Raw genomic sequence first — 19,153 nt, 5'->3', positions numbered from 1 at the left:
TTTTCCCCCTTTTGAACAAAAAAAGTCCAAAAAGAACTTTCGTTAAAAATTTTTTTCTCGAGATTCCATAAAATCTCGACGTTTCATGCATTTTTAAGTCATTTGGCATCGAAAATGCAAATTTGATATTAAAATTTTCCTTTACTCCCCCCTTTGAACAAAAATCGTCAAAAAAGTCAATTTTCGTCAAAAAATTTTTTTCGAGATAACATTAAATTTTGACGCTTTATGCATTTTGAAGTCATTTGGCATCAATAATACCAGCTCGATTTTGAAATTTTCCCCCTTTTGAACAAAAAAAGTCCAAAAAAGAACTTTCATTAAAAAATTTTTTTCTCGAGATTCCATTCCACGTTTCATGCATTTTTAAGTCATTTGGCATCGAAAATGCAAATTCGATTTTGAAATTTTCCTTTACTTCCCCCTTTGAACAAAAATCGTCAAAAAAATCAATTTTCGTAAAAAAAATTTTTTCGAGATAGCATCAAATTTTGACGCTTTATGCATTTTGAAGTCATTTGGCATCAATAATACCAGCTCGATTTTGAAATTGTCCCCCTTTTGAACAAAAAAAGTCCAAAAAAGAACTTTCGTTAAAAAATTTTTTTCTCGAGATTCCATAAAATCTCGACGTTTCATGCATTTTAAAGTCATTTGGCATCGAAAATGCAAATTCGATTTTGAAATTTTCCAAGATTCCATACTGAATCCATTCAGGATTTCGACCCGTATCCGTAATGGATTTGACGGATACTTGGGATAGGTTGGTGTGGCGGCGCTGGTGTTTATCGTATATTAATTGAAATGTTTACACACGTTTTTTAAATATTTTTGTTCGATCATGGATGTCTGTTCCCTGTGGTTCTAGTTCGTATTCCGGCTCCAGTGACACAACCGATTCTAGTTAGAATCGGTTGTGTTGCTGGAACCGGAATCTAATTAGGATTAACCAGAATTTCGGTTCATTTCCGGCTAAACTTAACTGGGATTTAGCGTATATATGAAAAACACACAAACATCCACCTTATTTTATTTACGCTATATACTGTAGACGTTGCAGTAGAAAAATATCAGTGAATCAAATCTGAACCACTGCGCCACCCGTGTCCGTTAGCTAACATGAATTGTCTATAACAAATTTATAGATAGTACACATTTATGCCCGCTTTACCCTATTTGCCATCGTGTCAAACTTTCATCTAGTCTGACATTCAAGTTATTTTTATTTACGGTCCGAATTTCGAGCATTATTATTTTCCTTATTTCGCATTCGCCGTCCCAGTTCATAATCCCAGCGGGTACAATGACCGACTCCCTGTCGGGCTGTTTCACGTGCATGCGAAGAACGGATAATTTCCTGCGAATCTGCGACGATTCCAACACCGAATGTGTGGACCAGATTCTGGCGAGGCATTTCTGGTTCGAGGTAAGTACCTACCTTCCACGACCGCAATGGACATACAAGGGGTGAATTAAAATCACACACCGTCTTTGCCGTTTCAGAGAAGTGACTTTGAGGTTTCCGTCCTGTGCACTAGCTGCTGGGAAAAGATTGATGCGTTCCACAAGTTTTACTGCGAGGTTGCCGATCTACACCACAGCGACGTTCTACGGCAGGTACAGGTGAAAGTGGAAACCAACGGGAGGAGTGAAAATGATCCGCAATCCCAAACGCCCAAAGTTAGAAGGGGTCGTAAGCGGAAACAATCACTGGAAGACGGAGAGGTAGAAAATAAAGAGGGGGACCAGTTCCCTGTACCAGTACTGGTAAAACTAGAGGTCGGTGATCAGGAGCAATCGGCGGTTGAAACTGTAATCGATGAAATAAGTCAACCAAAAGTTGAATTCGACAACGAGGCAACTGATTCAGATCCATCTAATGAAGATAGTTCATTCAGTAATGAGGTGGACAGCACGGAGGAAGAATCTGACGAAGAATCATCTAAACCGATTGCTGCCAGAAGACGGCCTATCGCACGAAATACCCCACGTCGTCGGCGGATTCAGAAAAAACCAGCGCGGACTTCAGCCGACAAGGATGCTTTGATTCGGAAACATCTGGATAAACTACCCTGTGGGCAGTGTGACGAAGTTTACATCACATTCACATCACTGGAGAAGCACTGTCGAAAAATTCACGATACACTGGCAACGGTCATCTGTTGCAATCGACAGTACCAGAAACAGGTCAACCTGTACGAGCATCTGCTTCGGCACAAGAATATTTACAAATTCCATTGTAAAGAGTGCGATCGTTGTTTTAAGAACGCAGACGGGCTCATCATGCACAATATGCTTCACCATACGCCGGAGGAAAATAAACGGTTTCGGTGCAGCCAGTGCTGCAAAGCGTTCGCGGCGGAAATACTGCTGACGAGTCACTTGAACTGGCACGCCACCGTTGAACCGAGAAATATCGTATGTGAAAAATGCAATAAGTAGTGAGTATCCTTTGCCCTGGTACTATGATGGATTCAGTTACAATTTCTTTTCAGTTTTACAAATACTAAACGGCTTGAGAATCATGTGGCAACCCACCACCCGGAACAGATGATACCGGAAACCTTCCCTCCAACATCTGCAGAACCCGCATACCATTTGCAGCAGCAGCTCAAACCGAGTGAACCAACCGATACAACTGACGGGTCAGAATTATTAAAACTCGAACCCGGAGTCGTAGACAGTGAACCGAACGAAAATTCCATCCGAAAATCAGGCGAACTTGCTAAACCTTTTCGCCGCAAAACTCCCGAAGAGTTGGCCAAAGAGGACGAACTGATTCGAAAATATTGTGCGTTAAACTGCGAGCATTGTGATTTCTCTGCGGACACGTTTAGCAAACTGGAACTGCACTACAAAAATGCTCACGACGAACGGGGATATGCGAGTTGCTGTCTGCGTAAGTTCGGCAAGAAAAGCCGCCTGTACGAGCACGTTTGTGTGCACGAGAATCCTGAACACTTCAAGTGTGAGATTTGTGCTAAGACCTTCCTCAACAGCTTTGGGCTGGCCAATCACATGATGTGGAAGCATACTCCGGACTCGGAAAAGCCGTTCAGTTGTGACGTGTGTGGGAATCGGTTCTGGAAAGATTACCTGTTGAAGCAGCACATGGAGTACCATTTGGCACTGGAGGAAAAAAAGTTTGCTTGTAAGGAATGCGATCGGCAGTAGGTATTTTCTGTTTACGTTATGGTTTAAGGTATTCAGTTCATTCTGATTTCAGCTTCGGGACCAATTTATTGCTCAAATCACACGAGCAAACGGTACACGGGTTGAGCGCCAGCTGGGTGTGCGATATTTGTGCTAAGGGTTTTCCCTTGAAATCAGCCCTTGAATTTCATCGGCAACAGCACACGCAGGAGGGTCGTGCGGCTATGAAGGCACAGTGTGAACACTGCAAACTGTGGCTAAAGAATGTCCGCAGTCTTCGAAGTCACCGAAAGCGTTGCAATTCCAATCCAGTCAGTTGCGAACTTTGCGGAAGAGAGTGCTCCAACATATACGCGCTGCAGGGTCACAAAAAGTTCGTCCACTCGGGTACTCCAGCCTACTCGTGTTCATTCTGTGCGAAACCGTTCAAGCGGTTGCTTCGGCTTAAGGTTAAAGAGTAAGGTGGTTGTGGTGCTGGTGTGACGATAATCGTATTTCTCGTTGCAGGAACATGAAGCCGGTCACACCGGGGAATTGCTGTACAAGTGCGAATACTGTCCTCGCACGTGCAACTCTAGCTCCAACATGTACACTCACAAGAAGGTTGCTCATCCGGAACAGTGGGCGGAAAAGATGGCTCATCGGTTCCATCAGCGGTAACTTTTTGTCGTTGTCGTGGCTGGTGCTTTGATGACATCTGTAATATAATTTTATGTGTTCATCGAAATTTGCTGTTTGTAAAAAGCATGGTAGATGACAGCCTATTTGTTGAATGTCACCTCGAGCGAAGCGAACATCGCAATGAATAGAGGATCAAGTGGCAATAAAACCGGTTGTCAAAAGACAAGATAATTTTGCAGTAGGAGTACAGAATCTGGCTTCAGTTTTTCAAATCACGGATTCGGAAGAGGGGGCAATTAGAGGAATCGATGGCGAGATTAGAGATCTAAATTAGTTATGGAATTTGCGTTTCGACTTCGTCAGAATCCGACACCAACTCAGTGACAGCGCTAAGCTAACTCCAAAAAACGGAGACACAATTTGTATTCTTGTGCAAACCACTAGTCAAGCGTGATGTCCCGCAAGAATCCCTCCAGAAAACACTGCTTACAGGAAGCTCCAGCAAAAATACGAGCAAGATGGTCAACCAACTTTCCGACAACTACAAAAGTTACAAGAGCAGCTCCAACTACTACACCAATCGACGTGCTTCTTCTCGACTTCCGGGTATTTCAAGAGGAGCCGTTCCTAAATCTAATAACAACTAAATCGCCACCCGTAGATGATATGGAACGTATATCTGATTCCATTGTGCTAGAGGCACCGCATCGACAAATCCCACACAATCAAGTTCTGCTCCAGATTCGAAATCAATTCGATAACTTTGTTCAACCACAGTGTCGCGTAATGAATAGACCAATCCCTGAATTTAGTTCGTCGCTCATCCGTCCAGCTAAAATCTAAAGTCCGAGCAACTCGCACGCCAAGGTGGCGAAATTGTTGAATGTGGCCAAATCAATTATCACCAACGTAATAAAATTTCCTCGGAAAACATTTGTCGACAACGAGGAAGACGGGCTTGGGGTAAATCGAAAATCGGAAGCCGTAAAAGTGACAAAAAGAGTAACCAGCTATTTCAAGCCAAACCGAAACCTCTCCGTCTGACATGTCGCAAACAACGTGGGAGTGTCGAGCACGAGCCGGACTGTCGACTTACAAGTCGGCCAGAGAACAATCACGGAAGCCGACGAAGTTTGACTTCGTGACAAAAGATGACGACCCCTACGTCAAGGCAGACTTTAAACAGCTTCCTGGACAGGAATATTAAACATGAAAGAGGGAAGGAGTGCAAGTCATCTGTTCCCATTGTTTGAAGAGCGACATTTACATCGCAGCAGAAATCACCAGCGAGGTAAATTATGCGCAGTAGTGCGTGGGAAAACGTTTCTTTCCTTTCCTCAAACAAAACAATTGTTTCGTTCTATTTTGGCCAATACTGCCATTACGGAAAAAAGTTTGTGGAGTGGTGTACCGCAAATAACGTCCAGGTGGTGCCCAAGGACATGAATCCTCCCAACACGTCAGAGCTCCGTCTAATAAAAAATATTGGTCAAGAGAAACCTCATGAAAACGCAACAGACTGTTGTCAGTGAGACGTGACTTTTTAATAAAATTTTAATTTTTTTTTTAAAAGACCGATTTACACACATTTTTGTTTATTCAATTTTTAATTGTAACGGAATCGGTTCGAATTTCGTCACCATCCAATATTGCATACGTCACTTTCTCGGCAGAGAACCAGAATCAATGCACTAACACATCCATCAAAAACAATTTTCAGCATCACTGTGGACAGTTGGTATTGTTTCGGATCATACCCATGGTTCTTCACGGGGCTACCAAATCAGTTAAAATGTTTGCCTTTCTTGATGAAAGCGACTTCCATCGAACACGACCTTGCCGACATTAATTGCTGTCTTTAAATTAAAATCTTCAATATATCTGACATGGACGGCAAATCGGTTGGAGTCCAAGAGGTTGACGAAGCTGAATCGATGGGCAAGTGGCAACAGGATTGGATTGGGTAATCCCAAATTTGTCTTTGTGGGCGAACAGAAAGCACGGAGAGATAGACATTTATCCAACGCAGTTCCTATCTGGTCACGGCTGCTTCAAGAAATATCAGCATCGGTTCGGTCACACACCTTCACCCTACAGCCCGGAGTGCAAGGGTGTGGAGGAAATGCCGGAGTATGTGGTCTCTGGCTGCTCCAGATTTGAGGAAGAGCGAATCGAGTTCCTGACTAAGCGCAGATAATGTCGTACGAGAGATGTGTAAAGAAGAAAGGTCGTGGAATACCGTTAGTAGAGTAGTTGCGCAGATACTAATGGACCTGAAGAGGATAAGGGGGAAGAGATCGTCAACGAACTAGTGAACAGAGCTGACAGTTCGAATAACTGTACCTTATCGGTCGCCGTGGAGTAAGTTGGATATACCGCCGGAGACTAACACAAGTAGTTCGCGTCATAGCTCCGGTGGTGGATCGTCCAGACGCCGGTGTACCGGATATCACGCTTCATCCGGTCTCGACACCCTACTCGTGAACTCATGAGTACGTTAGATCCACCGCAGGGGACTATATCGAGTAGATCGCAACGAAGTGGGTAGCTAAATGGCTCTCGAAATGAGCATCGGTATCGGGAGAAATCCATCATCGGGGAGTTCACAGTCAGAGATCGTCGCGGATCGTAGATTCATCGCCGGGGACTGTGCGAGTATATCGTGACAAATCTAGGAGCTACTTGGTTCACGTCATCAGTACCGAGAGAAATTCCAGCAGCGGGCAACTCAGTCGAAGTAGGGTGGTTTCATTACTGGGAAGTAACCTAGCAGATCTCGATAAAGCTGAAAACTAGGTGGCTCAAGGAACCGGTTATCGGTTTTGGAAGAAATTCCATCGCCGGGGTACTCTTCGTCGGGTCGGAATAAGGTGAGTTCACCGTCAGGGACTAGCCAAGTAGATCACGACAAAGTTGAGAGCTATTTAGCTCACGGAAACCAGATTTACATGACTCATGGGATCAGGAGCTAAGTGGCTGATTGAGACGAGAGCTAAATGGCTCATGACTTTTCGCTGCGGAATATCCTAGTGGAGTTCAAGGCTAAATGATTAGAGTGCGCAAAGGATCTAAACGGCATAATAGATAAGGAGAATTATGGGAGACAAGTGGAAAGTCGGACTCTAAATGACTCAAATGGCAAGTCATTTCATTGATCAAACGAGGCTTTGAGTTAACTGCGGAAAACACATGAGCGAAAGAGGGCGATGAAAGCACAATGAAATAATACTTTGATGTAGTTCCGCGGGAGATAAGGGCAGAAGAGTTAGGGGTGTTTTTGGTAGTTAGGCACGTCCCATACAGTGTCAACACACTACAAGTTACTATTAAAAAAAAGCATACTTACAAGGAAATTGCGCTCAGAGTATTGGTGGAACGAAAGGCTTGCTGCCTGTTACAGTCGTGCTTCGTTGGTTGGGTCACAGCTTTGTCCAACAAACGAATTTGATTCGCTAGTTGGACCGACTGACAAATGTCAAAAAAATTCCAAAGGAGATGCTGGCAGTGTAAATGCATCTGTTCACATCTCTAAATATTGTCAGATTGATTGTCAAAGTAAATTTGAGATTTTGGCGCTCAGATGCTTTTTAGTTAGACAATGGTCTAACTAGCGGAGGTCCAACTAAAAAGCGGTCCAGTTAAAAAGTGTCCAACCGGCGAATCACGACTGTAAAAGTCAAAAGACACCTTCACAGAGCAAGATCTAAAGCAGTTAAAGAAGAGTGTAAGGGGACATTCCGGACGGCCAGGTTCGCTTTTAAACGTGAGATAGTACTGAACAAGTCCACCTGCTACAAGGAACTGTTCTGGGAACTAGACGCTAACTTCTGGGCCAACGCTTACCGTGTCGTGTTGGCCAAGATTAAAGCACAGACTAACAGACATAACACTCAAAAACAAAGCTTCGCCCGCTTTAACGATCATTTTAATTATATTTGTTGTTGGGACTGTGGCCACATTTGAAATTATGGCGCCATTGACATATGAACAAGCATATGGGGGATAGACCACTAGTGAAAAATTGTTCCAAAAGCTGAGGGGTAACTCACCAGTAAATGAGTGTTTGGGACTGTGAATAAAAGGTGGAGCTAGTGTTCTGGGAAAATTGCCGGATCGATGTTTTTTGAGGGAATTCCCTCATAGTGTTATGTCTGTTAGTCCGTGATTGAAGGTCAAACGACGCCAGCTGAGATGTGCGACAAACTGAAGATGATCGCTGAGGGTTTCTCCCCGAAGCACGATCCAACCGCATGGCCGTCTACGCCGTATGCCGATGCAGACGGTTTGCACAACGACACGACCAGAAACTTCATGAAAAATGTCGAAGAAAAACTGTCCGAGTTATTTATTGCCAGTTACCAGTACATTGGGTTGCCCCTCGATGTGGACCAAAATGAAAGTTCTCCAGCAACACTTCTTTGTTTATTTAATCACTATTTATCGGTTGCTGTCCATAGCAACGTTAAAATTATTTACAAATGTGAAAATAACCAGTCTCAACGAAAATCTGAAAACTGTGTATTCCTTGGTAACAAATTTCGAATATTTTACCAGAAAAACCAATTTAATATAAACGTTTTTATTTTCACAGATGCTATAAAGCTATATTCAAAATGAGTGTCGATTCGTTCAATTGGAGTCGCGCTTGTTCGCATTCAATATCGTAAAATTTAATACGGAATCAACTGCCATTTAAGAGCTGTCCAAAGGAAACAGCGAAATTAAACTATCCTCGGTTAATGTGCAAAAATCGTCAGTATGCGCAGCGCACCACCCAGGAGACTCGTCACGGTGCTCGTATCAGTTGCTGTCGAAAAATTTGTTTATGTAGTCAAAACCCGCATTGAATACGTCAAATACCGAATGACCGATAGCGCTGATATTTTGGTATTCGGATCACCAATTTTGGTGAGATTCTTTTCCCGAATAGTGTCTTTTTTGTGGTGGAATCCAGTCCTCCATTTTAAATAAATACATTTAATGAGACTTCCAGGTTCCGAAAATTAAACCGATCGTACACACAGATAGCCAGTACTTCCGAAGATGATACATAGTAATGCGACGGCCAGAGAACAAGTTCGATCAATACCATGATATCGGCACAGGTGGAAATTTAACTCATTTAAGTACGTTATACCAGAGTCTTCACTAGTACTGGGCGGATTTTTTCGACGATAATTAGTGTATTGATGCGACTGCACCACATTTTACTGGCGTTCCAGCTTGAAGCCCGTCTTACGAATCATCATGTATGTATTAAACATAATAGAAAGAAATAGGTACGAGAGGTCCGCATAAAGCAAAGTACAGTTTACTCTGAATCGAGTTTTCACCAGATTGATTAGAAAAGTCGTATAACTATCATAGTAATAGCGCAGGTACATTTGATCGAGCAAAAAAGCATGACATCAAAAGCAAACAAGAAAAATTTTGGGATTATTTTATAAAAATATATTTTATGATTCACAATAGGTTTAGTTTCCTTGTTTTTATTTTGTATTTCACAATCATAAAACAAAATCCGATTCTAATTCCGGATGGATTTAACTGGACTGTCCTTAATTTGCTCTCAGTTCTTTTGGTAACTCTACGTATAATTGTTCCTTGAATCGATTCTTTCTGGCGCACCTGATCTTTCAAACCATTCAATAGCCGTTGATTGTCCTAAAGTTGTAGATTACCGAACAGTGTCAGCGTACAATAATTGTTTCTGTTACCACATATAACTAATGTTTTCCGTGACGATACTACTGAAATGCCCATAGTCGTTGGTGTTACTGTCTGTATTGAGCAAAGCGATACTGTCAACTTTTGAACTATTCAAAATGGGATGACGCTGCTTCAATAAATTGGCGGTCCACATACTCTTCGTTTTTACCATCAATATAATTATTCAGAAGCGACGTCTTCGGTTCCATATTTCCGAAATAACTACTCTATTATTGTGTCGTTCGCGCTTCTTCCAGAAAGCATGTGCAGTGAACTCTGTGCCACACGGTGCACATGCGTGATCGTTCGCCCATACGACGGCATGTGTAAACTGTTAATGCATTCTTCAGTCCAAAATCTTTACCACACACAGTGCCCTTTAACGTTATCTTATCCATATGAAAGCGAATGTGTACAAGTACAAGATTAACTTCTACGGTAGATCCGGTATATAAATGTGTGTGCTTTTTCAAGCTTGACCCTTTAGGAAAAGGTTTTTCCGAACGATGCGCATGGACGGTTGATCACCCGTTTGAAGGCTGACGTGTACTTTTAGATTTGACTTGTACATAAAATCTTTACTCCCACAATGTGTGCTTGTACACCAGTTTATTCCTGTAAACGAACGTGTTTAAGATTAGAGATTTTTGAAATGTATTGTGGCACACAGGTCATTGAAACGGTCTCTCACCGGTGTGTGTGAACCAACGATTCGCTAGAATGTTGCTATTGAACAGCGCTGTGCCACAGATGATGCAACAGAAGAATCATGTACCAGGATGTATCCGGACGTGTTCATTAAGTTGTCCTGTCCGGAAAAAATGTTTTCCATAAAGCACAAACTCTGCGGATTTCCATTGGCGTGCACTTCGTCTCGGTAAGGAAGTAATGTCCTTTAAAAAAAATTAATTAGGAAAACTGGTAATCGAACTCGAGTGTCGCATATTTTCGTCGAACATTTTGTTGATCCAGTGGAAAAAGTCAAAAAGTAGCACAACGCATAAGTTATGATAAAACGCCTAGTTAATTAACAAGCTCAACTGTATTATCGTACCCGTCCAAAATTTCCGAGAATTCTAAAATAAAAGAAAGGCACTGGAACCAACTTGCTGTTTATTCAACGCGCAGGTAACCAAGGGGTTCAATGGTAACTATAGAGAAATAACGAATTTTAAAGAAAATAACATAAGATTAATCAGTGCTGCAAGTTTCATGCCTTTTATTACCAACTATCAAATTTGACAGTACCAGTTACCCGAATCACTGGGGGGTAGTCATATTTTCGATACACTTTTGAAGCAGTAGTGTCACGTCGTGTCGTTGGTTTGCATGTTAGTGAAAATCGGGTTTTCAACGACGAGCTCCTTACCGTTGTTAAAAAGCGTGAAAGCGAAGAAAGCTCCCGATCCGGACGGTAGAAATGCCTGGACGAAGGCTACTTCCTGGATAGATGGAAGATTCAGAATCTGGTGCTACTGCCGCAATCAGGGAAGCCACCAGGACATTGCTGGACATCGTGTAGGCCTATATGCCTGTTAGATATTGTTGGTAAACTTCTGGAAAGTGTTATTCTCAACAAACTGGCAAACCACGCTGAAAGTTTCGCTATCGCAGTGGAAGTTCGGATTCCAGAAAGCGATTTCGATCGTGAATCTTTTATAAACTTACAAGATGAAAAATAAAAAAATCATTATTTGACACTACTGCTCAGTAATGACATTACTAGCGCCTCGTGTAAGGGGCCCTAATGTCTTCGTTTGCTTTCTCTTCCGATTATTACGGCGTCGCTGAGAGTCTCTCGTTATTAGATACATCCATTTGAAAAAGTACACGAGATTTACTGTTTGACCGTCGGGTCGGGTCTTGATGACGCAGTTTACTGCTGTGTTAAAACATTTTTTCTCAGCGGTGAGGCATTAGCTGCGTTGTCCAGTACATCTTGAGTGTCAAGGCATGTAGGGATCCGCTCTAGGTATATGACCAGCGCTGTTTGCTTTTAAGTAAAGCTATCTTTTTCCTTTTGTAATTTGCATTCGATTATCAAATAAGTTGAAATGGGCAATCAACTGCATTCTCACTACATCAACGTCGTTGGGAATACCGGCACAAACGTTTCTACAAGCGTCTTTTGTGACGGATTCCACTTGTCCGTATTTTGACATAATTCGTTTGACGTATTCTGGTCTAGTTTTAGGTGCTGGGTCGTATATATGAACGTCCACCTTATCCTCCGTATGCACTGGGTTCTTGGTTGTGATGTCATTGTATTCGACCTCGTGTGGCACGTTGATCTTCAGAATGAAGTTTTCAACCTGAGTCAGTCTTCTAAAGGGTATAAAACACAGTTGTTTACGTAGTGTAGCTGTATGTAGGAATAAGTTTCATTTTAACTTTTTCCAGACGTTCCACCTCCTGAACTGTAGGTCTAACACCAGCTTTTCTAAAAGTAATTGATGTTATTCCGTAATAAGAGTACGGTTATTTCCGAGAGCTGAATCACCTCACTGCGCAACTGGAGGCAACGTTACGATATTGTTCGGGGGGATAAGTATAAAGTCAAGGTCAAATTGCCTGTTTCCCAGAGGTGAACTTCTGTGCTGCGCGAGATGAGAAGATAGACTGATGAAGGGTCATTCATAAACCACGTAGCCAAAATTTCACCGTTTTCGAGCCCCCTCGTAGACTTAAGCAGACTCTTTTCTCAAATATCGAAAATATGAATGATTACAAACTTTAACGTGATAATGATTTTACTTTATAAGATATTCAATAACTGATTTACTTCTTTGGGTAGCAACCACCATTGTACTAAACAGGTCGATCCATTGTCAATTTTAATTCGATTAAAGAATTGGAAAATCAAGCAAGCGACAATCGTATTTCCTCTTGTTCTAAATAATGGCATCATGTTGGAAGCAGGGTTGCCACTATTTTTCAAGGAAAATCTGGGAGTTCAATTAAAAATATCTGGCAAAATGTGGCACTTGACACCGACCTCATAGTCATCGAAATTTGGCATATATTTTAGTTTTCGTAGAATGTGCATCAATCGATTTTTGTAAAATTTGGGACATTTTTACCCAAATTTCCAAAATGTGTATGTAGCCGCTTCCAAAACTTAAAAAATCTGGCAGAATGAGAGATTTGTCTTTTTGTCTGGAAGCTGCCAAAACCTCTGGTTGTGCCAGATAAATCTGGCATAATGGCATCCTTGGTTGGAAGTAATGCATATTAGTACAATGATGCGCTATAATGCGTACTACTTCCAACGTTATGGATTAGCACTGAACAAGAGAAAAAATATGCGGGGCCATGCATAAATGACGTAGCATTTTGGGGGGTAGGGAGTGTATACCAAATTTGTGACGAAGTTTGACGAGGGGGAGGGTAGGATCAGAAGTTGTGCGACGTAGCATTAAGTTTAAACCCCATCGTTTAGAGAAAACAATTTAATGATCCTCCATTTCCAAGAGAAATGAATTTAAATTCAAACATGCGGTTTTTCATGAGGTAAATTTTACGATTCGCGGAATTACAGGTTCGCAAAATACAAAAAAAAATTGTATGCGGATTTAACTTGCTACATTAGTTAGCTAATGTTGCTAACTAGTAGACATAATTTGGAAGCTGAATTAAATTTTCAGTTCGGATTCAATCAAACAAAATTTAGTAATTCAGATGAACGTATGGTTCTTAGAATCATTGGCAGCTGCACGATTGTGAACTGAGAGAACTTGGCTTCATGCTCTCCTTGACATATAAAATTCAAAACAAAACTGTCAACACTATATTTATCATGAAATGGGCTTATTTTGCAGGCAATTTGCTGTTATAATGAAAATGTTGATAAAAGTCGTCAAACATTCTGAAAGGAGATGTGTTTAAAATAATTGAAAAACATCTCGACAAACATATGATTACGGCTTAAAAGCCAACTGTCAAAATTCTCTTTGAAAGGAAATTCCGGGCAAACCGTTACTCGACGATCACAGATGTTGGTAGCAAACAAAAGAGAAAAGTTTTCTTTCTCATTAACTGCTATGAACTGTGTTTAGCCAGTAACGGTTTGTCCGAAATTTCCTTTCAAAGAGAATTTTGACAGTTGGCTTTTAAGCCGTAATCATATGTTTGTCGAGATATGTAATTTTTTTTCATCACCCGGGCACTTTGCATGGGACGAGGGGGAGGAGGTAGGTAAATATTATACGTTATTTACGAGGGGGAGGTTAGAATTTTGTGACAAAATGCTACGAGGGGGGAGGGAGGGGTCAAAAATTTGCCGAAAAAAAGCTACGTCATTTGTGTACGGCCCCTTGTCGGTGTTTGAATTTTCCAGTTTTCAACTGTAATGATAATATAGTCAATTTTAGTTGCTTAAAAAAAACTGTAAGCCCACCGTGCACTGCCCGGTAAAAAAAACCCTTCAGAAACAGCCATATTTTCCGCGTGCGAGCATGATGATGACACATGCAAAGCTTCATTTTCACACCCGCAACTGTACTTTCACAAAGAGCGAGGTGTCATAAAATCCGATCGTCTCCAAGCAGTGCAAATAAATCGTTATTCACATTATTGGCTGTTTAATATGGAAAGTCGTTCAAGTGAAGCCGGGGAAAGCTGTTTGACCTGCACAAGAAAACCGCTAAACTTCTACCCCATAGTCGCCGTCAGTGAGGACCAGAAACCGAATATTAGTGAAGTTCTCTGTCGGCATTTTTGGTTTCAAGTAAGTTGTTTTTTTAAATAACGGAATGGCATACAATTATTAAATAATATGATTCACAGGAGGATGAATTCCGGAACGACATTATCTGTAAGGTGTGCTGGGAAAAGGTGTCCGAATTTCACGAGTTTTATCTGGAGGTGGAGAAACTACATTGCAATCGGAGGGGCCCCGTTCCGCTGCCAGTTTTTGTAAAAAAGGAGGAAGAGGAGGAGCAGGACAATGATCAGGCAAAAGAAAAAAACCTTGATGATAGTTTGCCAGAGTCAGATATCAAAGCGGAACCGTTGGTTGAAATTCGCGTTGATGAACCGACCAATTCGAACACGGACTTTTCTGAGCTAGACGACGATTCCGAGTACGAGCCCCAGGTCAAAGAAGAACCAAGGCGTACCAAACGCAAGTATACACGTAGAGCTCCAGATGAGCGGAAAGTTAAGCAAGAAAAGAAATCCAAGTATCCATACTTGCATAAAACACCGGAGGAACGTGAAGCCGAGGATAGATTTATAAGACAGCATACGCGTTACACGTGCGAAGAGTGCAATGTAGAGTTCGAACAGTTTCACCTGTTTCAACGGCACTGCTTGGATACGCATGGTAAAGAAGGCTTCATCACATGCTGCGGTATCCGACACCGGAAACGCTCGGTTCTATTCCAGCATGTTCAACATGCTTTGAATCCGGAGGCGTTCAAATGTGAAATCTGTGGTAAGACGTACAAGAATCGTTTTGGGTACAATCGACACAAGAAGGATGGTCATGCCCCGGAGGAAGAACGGGTGTACAAGTGCCATCGTTGTCCGAAATCGTTCGTCAAAGCTGGTGCCCTGAAACGACACCTGGATGATCACGATACGCTTGATAATGGTACGGCCAAGTGCGAAACTTGCGGCAAATGCTTCAGCAATGTTAACATACTAAAAAATCACGTGAAGTATCGACATGTTAAACAGATGGAGTACATCTGTGATGTTTGTTCGAAAGGTTTCTACATGCGGTCTGCCTTCCTAACGCATCGGAAAACCCACGAAGTCACAGCGGAAGAACTGCGCAAACAGTGCACGATTTGTTCGAAATGGTGCAAGAATCACGACTATTGGCGAGTTCACGTGCGTAGGCATAAAAATGAAGGCGAACTGAGCTGCGACGTGTGCGGTCACGTGTCGCCCAATCTGATGGCGCTGAAGGGACATAAGGCGAGGATGCATTCGGGACCAAGGGTCTTCCCCTGCACGCTGTGTGGAAAGGAGTATGCACGAGCGATTACATTGAAGGAGCACGTGGCTGCCGCCCATACGGGCGATGTACTCTACCGGTGTCCGCACTGCGATAAAACGTTCAATTCTAGCGCCAATATGCATTCCCATCGGAAGAAAATGCACCCAAAGGAGTGGCTCGAGCAGAGGTTATCAAAGTATGGAAACAGAGACGGGATGATTCCTGACGTGACCATTCCTAGTGGCAGTGAAGAGTTCCCAATGCAATGAATAAAATTGGATTACCTTACGATGTGTGTTTCAAAGAATTCCGAAACAAATATCACACTCGTTTTTCGTGTACTGGGTGGTGGGCTCTGTCGTTGTCCAGATGACTTCCCACAGGCTCGGATTTTCGGACATTCGGATAGTAACTGAAATAACCCAGCACTCTGTTCGCTAGATTAGTGTCTCACAATTAAACGAATACCAGCACAAAACAGAGAAATCTACTTACGAAATAATGGTTCTGTTTCAGTTTACTCAAACGTAGTTCGTTCCATCGGTCGGCATTAGAACCGGTATGAACGGCTGTAGCTCCGGCGGTATAGAGGTAACGGCAGAACTGCTCGCAGGTGGTACCGGAGCAGGTCGTTTCTTTAACTGCAGGGCCAACTTCCATTCGGCGTACTCAATCGGATGCATTTTCCGCCGATGCGAGTACAGGTTCGAGTTGGAATTGAACGTTTTCGGGCAGAAGTTGCACGTGTACAGAACCTCTCCGGTGTGAATAGTTTCGTGTTCCTAAAAAATCAAACTGATAAAAGACAACCGACTCTAGCGGAAAAGGAATCCTACCTTCAGATCGATCGGACGTTTAAACGCCTTTTCGCAGTAGCCACACTGATGAACACGTTGATCTTGATGCATAAACTTCTTGTGACTCTTGAGCTGTTCCGGGTTCGGTGCCATTTTGCCACAAATGTCACAAGCGACCGGACCAGCGCTCTGACAGATCCTCCGATGTGTCCAAATCGACTTTTTGTTCTTCATCCATTTGTGGCAGTGTTCGCACTGAATCTTAAGCTGTTCCAAACCTTCGGCACTGTGCGATAACTGATGTGTAATCAGATCGGACTTTTGACGGAATCCTCTGGCGCATATATCGCAAACATACTTCGCCGCGGCTCCATGCTTTGAGTGTTGATGCGTGCGATAGGATTGGTTCGTTCGGAAGGCAATGTCGCACGGTTCGCAGTAGAACCGTTTCTCGGCAATCGACGTGTGCTTCATCCGGTGCGACGTCAGATGATAGTGTTTGGCGAAACTTGCCTGGCAGATTTCGCACTTGTAAATTTTCTCCTCGTCCGCTACATGCGTATAGTCCATGTGCAGTTTCAGTGCCAATCCGCTGAGGAATGTTTTACTGCAGGGCTCACACTTGAACTTGTCCGGATTTTCGTGGTATTGAGCATGCTGGTAGAGGAACGATCGCTTGTAGAACTTGTGCTCGCAACAAACCACCATCGGATTACTGTTGTGGACCATCGTCGTGTGTGTCTTCAATTCCCCAAAAGTATCCGAGTTGAAGTCACATTTATCGCAGAATATCGGGCAGTATTTGCGAATAAATTCGTCCTCTTTTGCGACGTCATTCTTTGTTTTAGCATTCTGTGACCGTTCTTCTTCCGGTTTACGGGGTTTCCTAGGAGCATACTTCCTCTTGGGCTGTTTCATGATTCTCGACCGTCTCTGTTTCTTTTTCGGTCGTTCATCTGCTGAATCGTCTATTTGAGGCGGTTCCCAGTCGGAATCTTCTGAAGACGAAGCCTCCTTCACTTGTTCAGCTATCGACTCCGGTTTAGATTCGGATTCCGGTTCCGACTCAGATAAATTTATTTTTCTTTTCCGACCACGCCTACTCTTCTTCACGGGCACGGCCTCAGGTTGTGTCAGCGGTTCCTCTGATTTCAGTTCATCTTTGACCTCCGGAGAAGTTTCGGGTTCCTTCGCTTCCGATGTTTCCAACTCAACTATTTCCATCACCTGGTCTTCCTTTTTCTCATCCTGCACGCCCTCTCGCTTTACAGCACCAAGCGGTTGTTCTAACGGCTCCACTTTGATCTGTACTTCAATCGTATCTCCCAGCTCTAGGTGAGCGCGCTTGACCTCACTGTAAAATTTGTGGAATTCATCGATCTTTTCCCAGCAGCTGGTGCAGAGGACACTGTCGAAACACTCGTTTTCCTGAATCGTAAATACGTATTAATTATCTCGAGCAAAAAAAAACACGATCAGATTTAAACTTACCGAGAACCAAAAGTGGGTGGTCACGATCCGTTCTACATCGTCCGCATTCGTTTCGTCTGTTATGCGCATATAGTTGTCCGTTTTTCGGAAGCAGGTTAGGCACGGTCTCACTGTGGTCATTGTTACCTGCGGAATAGGCTTAATTATAATCGCCGAATATTTTCACTATTCGTTATTCTAGCGATATAGCCTATGGAGGAGAACTTCGTCCTGTTGTGTCAACAAAACACTTTTTGAGTTTTTTGTAATCTGCCGATGGCTCGCCCTTCAGGATTGTCGTTTTTGTGTTGAATTGACATTTTTCAGAGTATATAATAGAAGAGTTACGCAAAGACATGCTCATTGTTGAAACCTAATTGGCGATTCTACGTTGAAACCGCTCGCAGATAGCGCTGGAAGGAAAGTGTTGCTGATTTTATTCTGTTCTGTCATAGTGCATATATTTTCTGTGAACATTGGTAAAAATGACTTTTAAACACCAAATTACCGATCAATTTTTTGATAATTGTTTATGAAAATGGAGGAAAATCATCATTTTATCAGATGATGAGTAAACATCTTGCGAAAAGAGTGTAAAACATAGTGGTTTCTAATATTATTCGCAGAGCTATATGCGCGCTGTTTCGAAATGTAATTTGTTGAGCACCGTAACCGCCGCAACAGCATTTCCCGTTCGTCCTAAGTTAAGCTAAACCTTCATGAGATGGTGTAAATTCATGAAACTCTCCAGATCACGCGAGGAAAGAATATATCCGGCTAATAGGAAAGTGTCAGCTTTGTATCATGCACAGCCGATCCTTCTCTCCGATAGTCTTCACTGAATCTCCTACGTAGTTCAAAATATAAAGGAGTTTGACATTGGTGCTGATTGGGTCTCGGTTTCGAGTTGGAACTTTATTTATGGAACGATTTTTTATAACCACAATAATACCCCGATTACATTTCGAAGAAATGTATGAGTCAAATAGTTGCAAATGGCTGTACTTTCAGAATAATTACAAATAAAACTAAATTTCTTACTCGTTTCATTCATATTTTGGCAGTGGTTAGCTTTTTCCGAGAAGATAATGAAGATTTTGTTGTAAGCTACGACTCACTTACGGGTGAAAAAAAGCAAATTGTATCACTTTGCCAGTTCATGAGCTGAATCATAGGTGTCGCATGACTAATTTTGGTTTTGCCGCAAATCGCCAATTACCCGAATAGAAATACACAACAATACTACAGCATTTTTTATTGTTACATTACAGCGAAAAATAATGTTTAATAATCAGAAATGCTGGAGAATTTTCAGTGGAACTCACATTTGTTATTTCTTCATCTAATTCTACTGGCGATTCTACGTTGAAAACGTTCATAGATAGCGCTAGTAGTAAAGTGTTGCTGATTTCATTTTATTCTGTCATAGTGGATATATTTTCTGTAAACTTTTGTAAGA

At 42.3% G+C, this 19,153-nt stretch overlaps 3 protein-coding genes and 1 long non-coding RNA gene across 5 annotated transcripts; 2 read left to right on the top strand and 2 right to left on the bottom strand.

Annotated features, from left to right (window-relative positions):
* Positions 1-1,208: 1,208 nt before the first annotated feature.
* LOC131685536 (transcription factor grauzone-like) lies at positions 1,209-3,880 on the top strand. Its single transcript, XM_058969342.1, has 5 exons — positions 1,209-1,426; positions 1,504-2,441; positions 2,496-3,170; positions 3,227-3,602; positions 3,661-3,880. Exons 1-5 carry the CDS (start codon positions 1,304-1,306, stop codon positions 3,811-3,813), a joined length of 2,265 nt encoding a protein of 754 aa, XP_058825325.1. The 5' UTR covers positions 1,209-1,303; the 3' UTR covers positions 3,814-3,880.
* Positions 3,881-9,262: 5,382 nt separating this feature from the next.
* LOC131676458 (uncharacterized) lies at positions 9,263-10,605 on the bottom strand. 2 transcript variants are annotated; one of them, XR_009303191.1, is made up of 3 exons: positions 10,538-10,605; positions 10,175-10,376; positions 9,263-10,098 (listed from the first exon to the last, which is right to left on the bottom strand). It is a non-coding gene; the product is annotated as an uncharacterized LOC131676458 (long non-coding RNA). The 2 variants fall into 2 exon arrangements; XR_009303190.1 differs by having other exon boundaries at positions 10,441-10,591.
* A 3,336-nt stretch (positions 10,606-13,941) lies between these two features.
* LOC131685528 (transcription factor grauzone-like) lies at positions 13,942-15,704 on the top strand. The gene is made up of 2 exons (XM_058969328.1): positions 13,942-14,209; positions 14,269-15,704. Exons 1-2 carry the CDS (start codon positions 14,069-14,071, stop codon positions 15,694-15,696), a joined length of 1,569 nt encoding a protein of 522 aa, XP_058825311.1. The 5' UTR covers positions 13,942-14,068; the 3' UTR covers positions 15,697-15,704.
* A 161-nt stretch (positions 15,705-15,865) lies between these two features.
* LOC131685521 (transcription factor grauzone-like) lies at positions 15,866-17,960 on the bottom strand. Its single transcript, XM_058969315.1, has 3 exons — positions 17,716-17,960; positions 16,264-17,652; positions 15,866-16,209 (listed from the first exon to the last, which is right to left on the bottom strand). The coding sequence occupies exons 1-3, from the start codon at positions 17,833-17,835 to the stop codon at positions 15,949-15,951; spliced, it is 1,770 nt and encodes a 589-aa protein (XP_058825298.1). The 5' UTR covers positions 17,836-17,960; the 3' UTR covers positions 15,866-15,948.
* Between the last annotated feature and the right edge of the window lie 1,193 nt (positions 17,961-19,153).

Source organism: Topomyia yanbarensis, chromosome 1 (genome assembly GCF_030247195.1).
Source record: "Topomyia yanbarensis strain Yona2022 chromosome 1, ASM3024719v1, whole genome shotgun sequence".
Taxonomy (NCBI): domain Eukaryota; kingdom Metazoa; phylum Arthropoda; class Insecta; order Diptera; family Culicidae; genus Topomyia; species Topomyia yanbarensis.
Note: the sequence above shows the minus strand (reverse complement) of the source record. Positions and strands in the feature narration are given on the sequence as shown.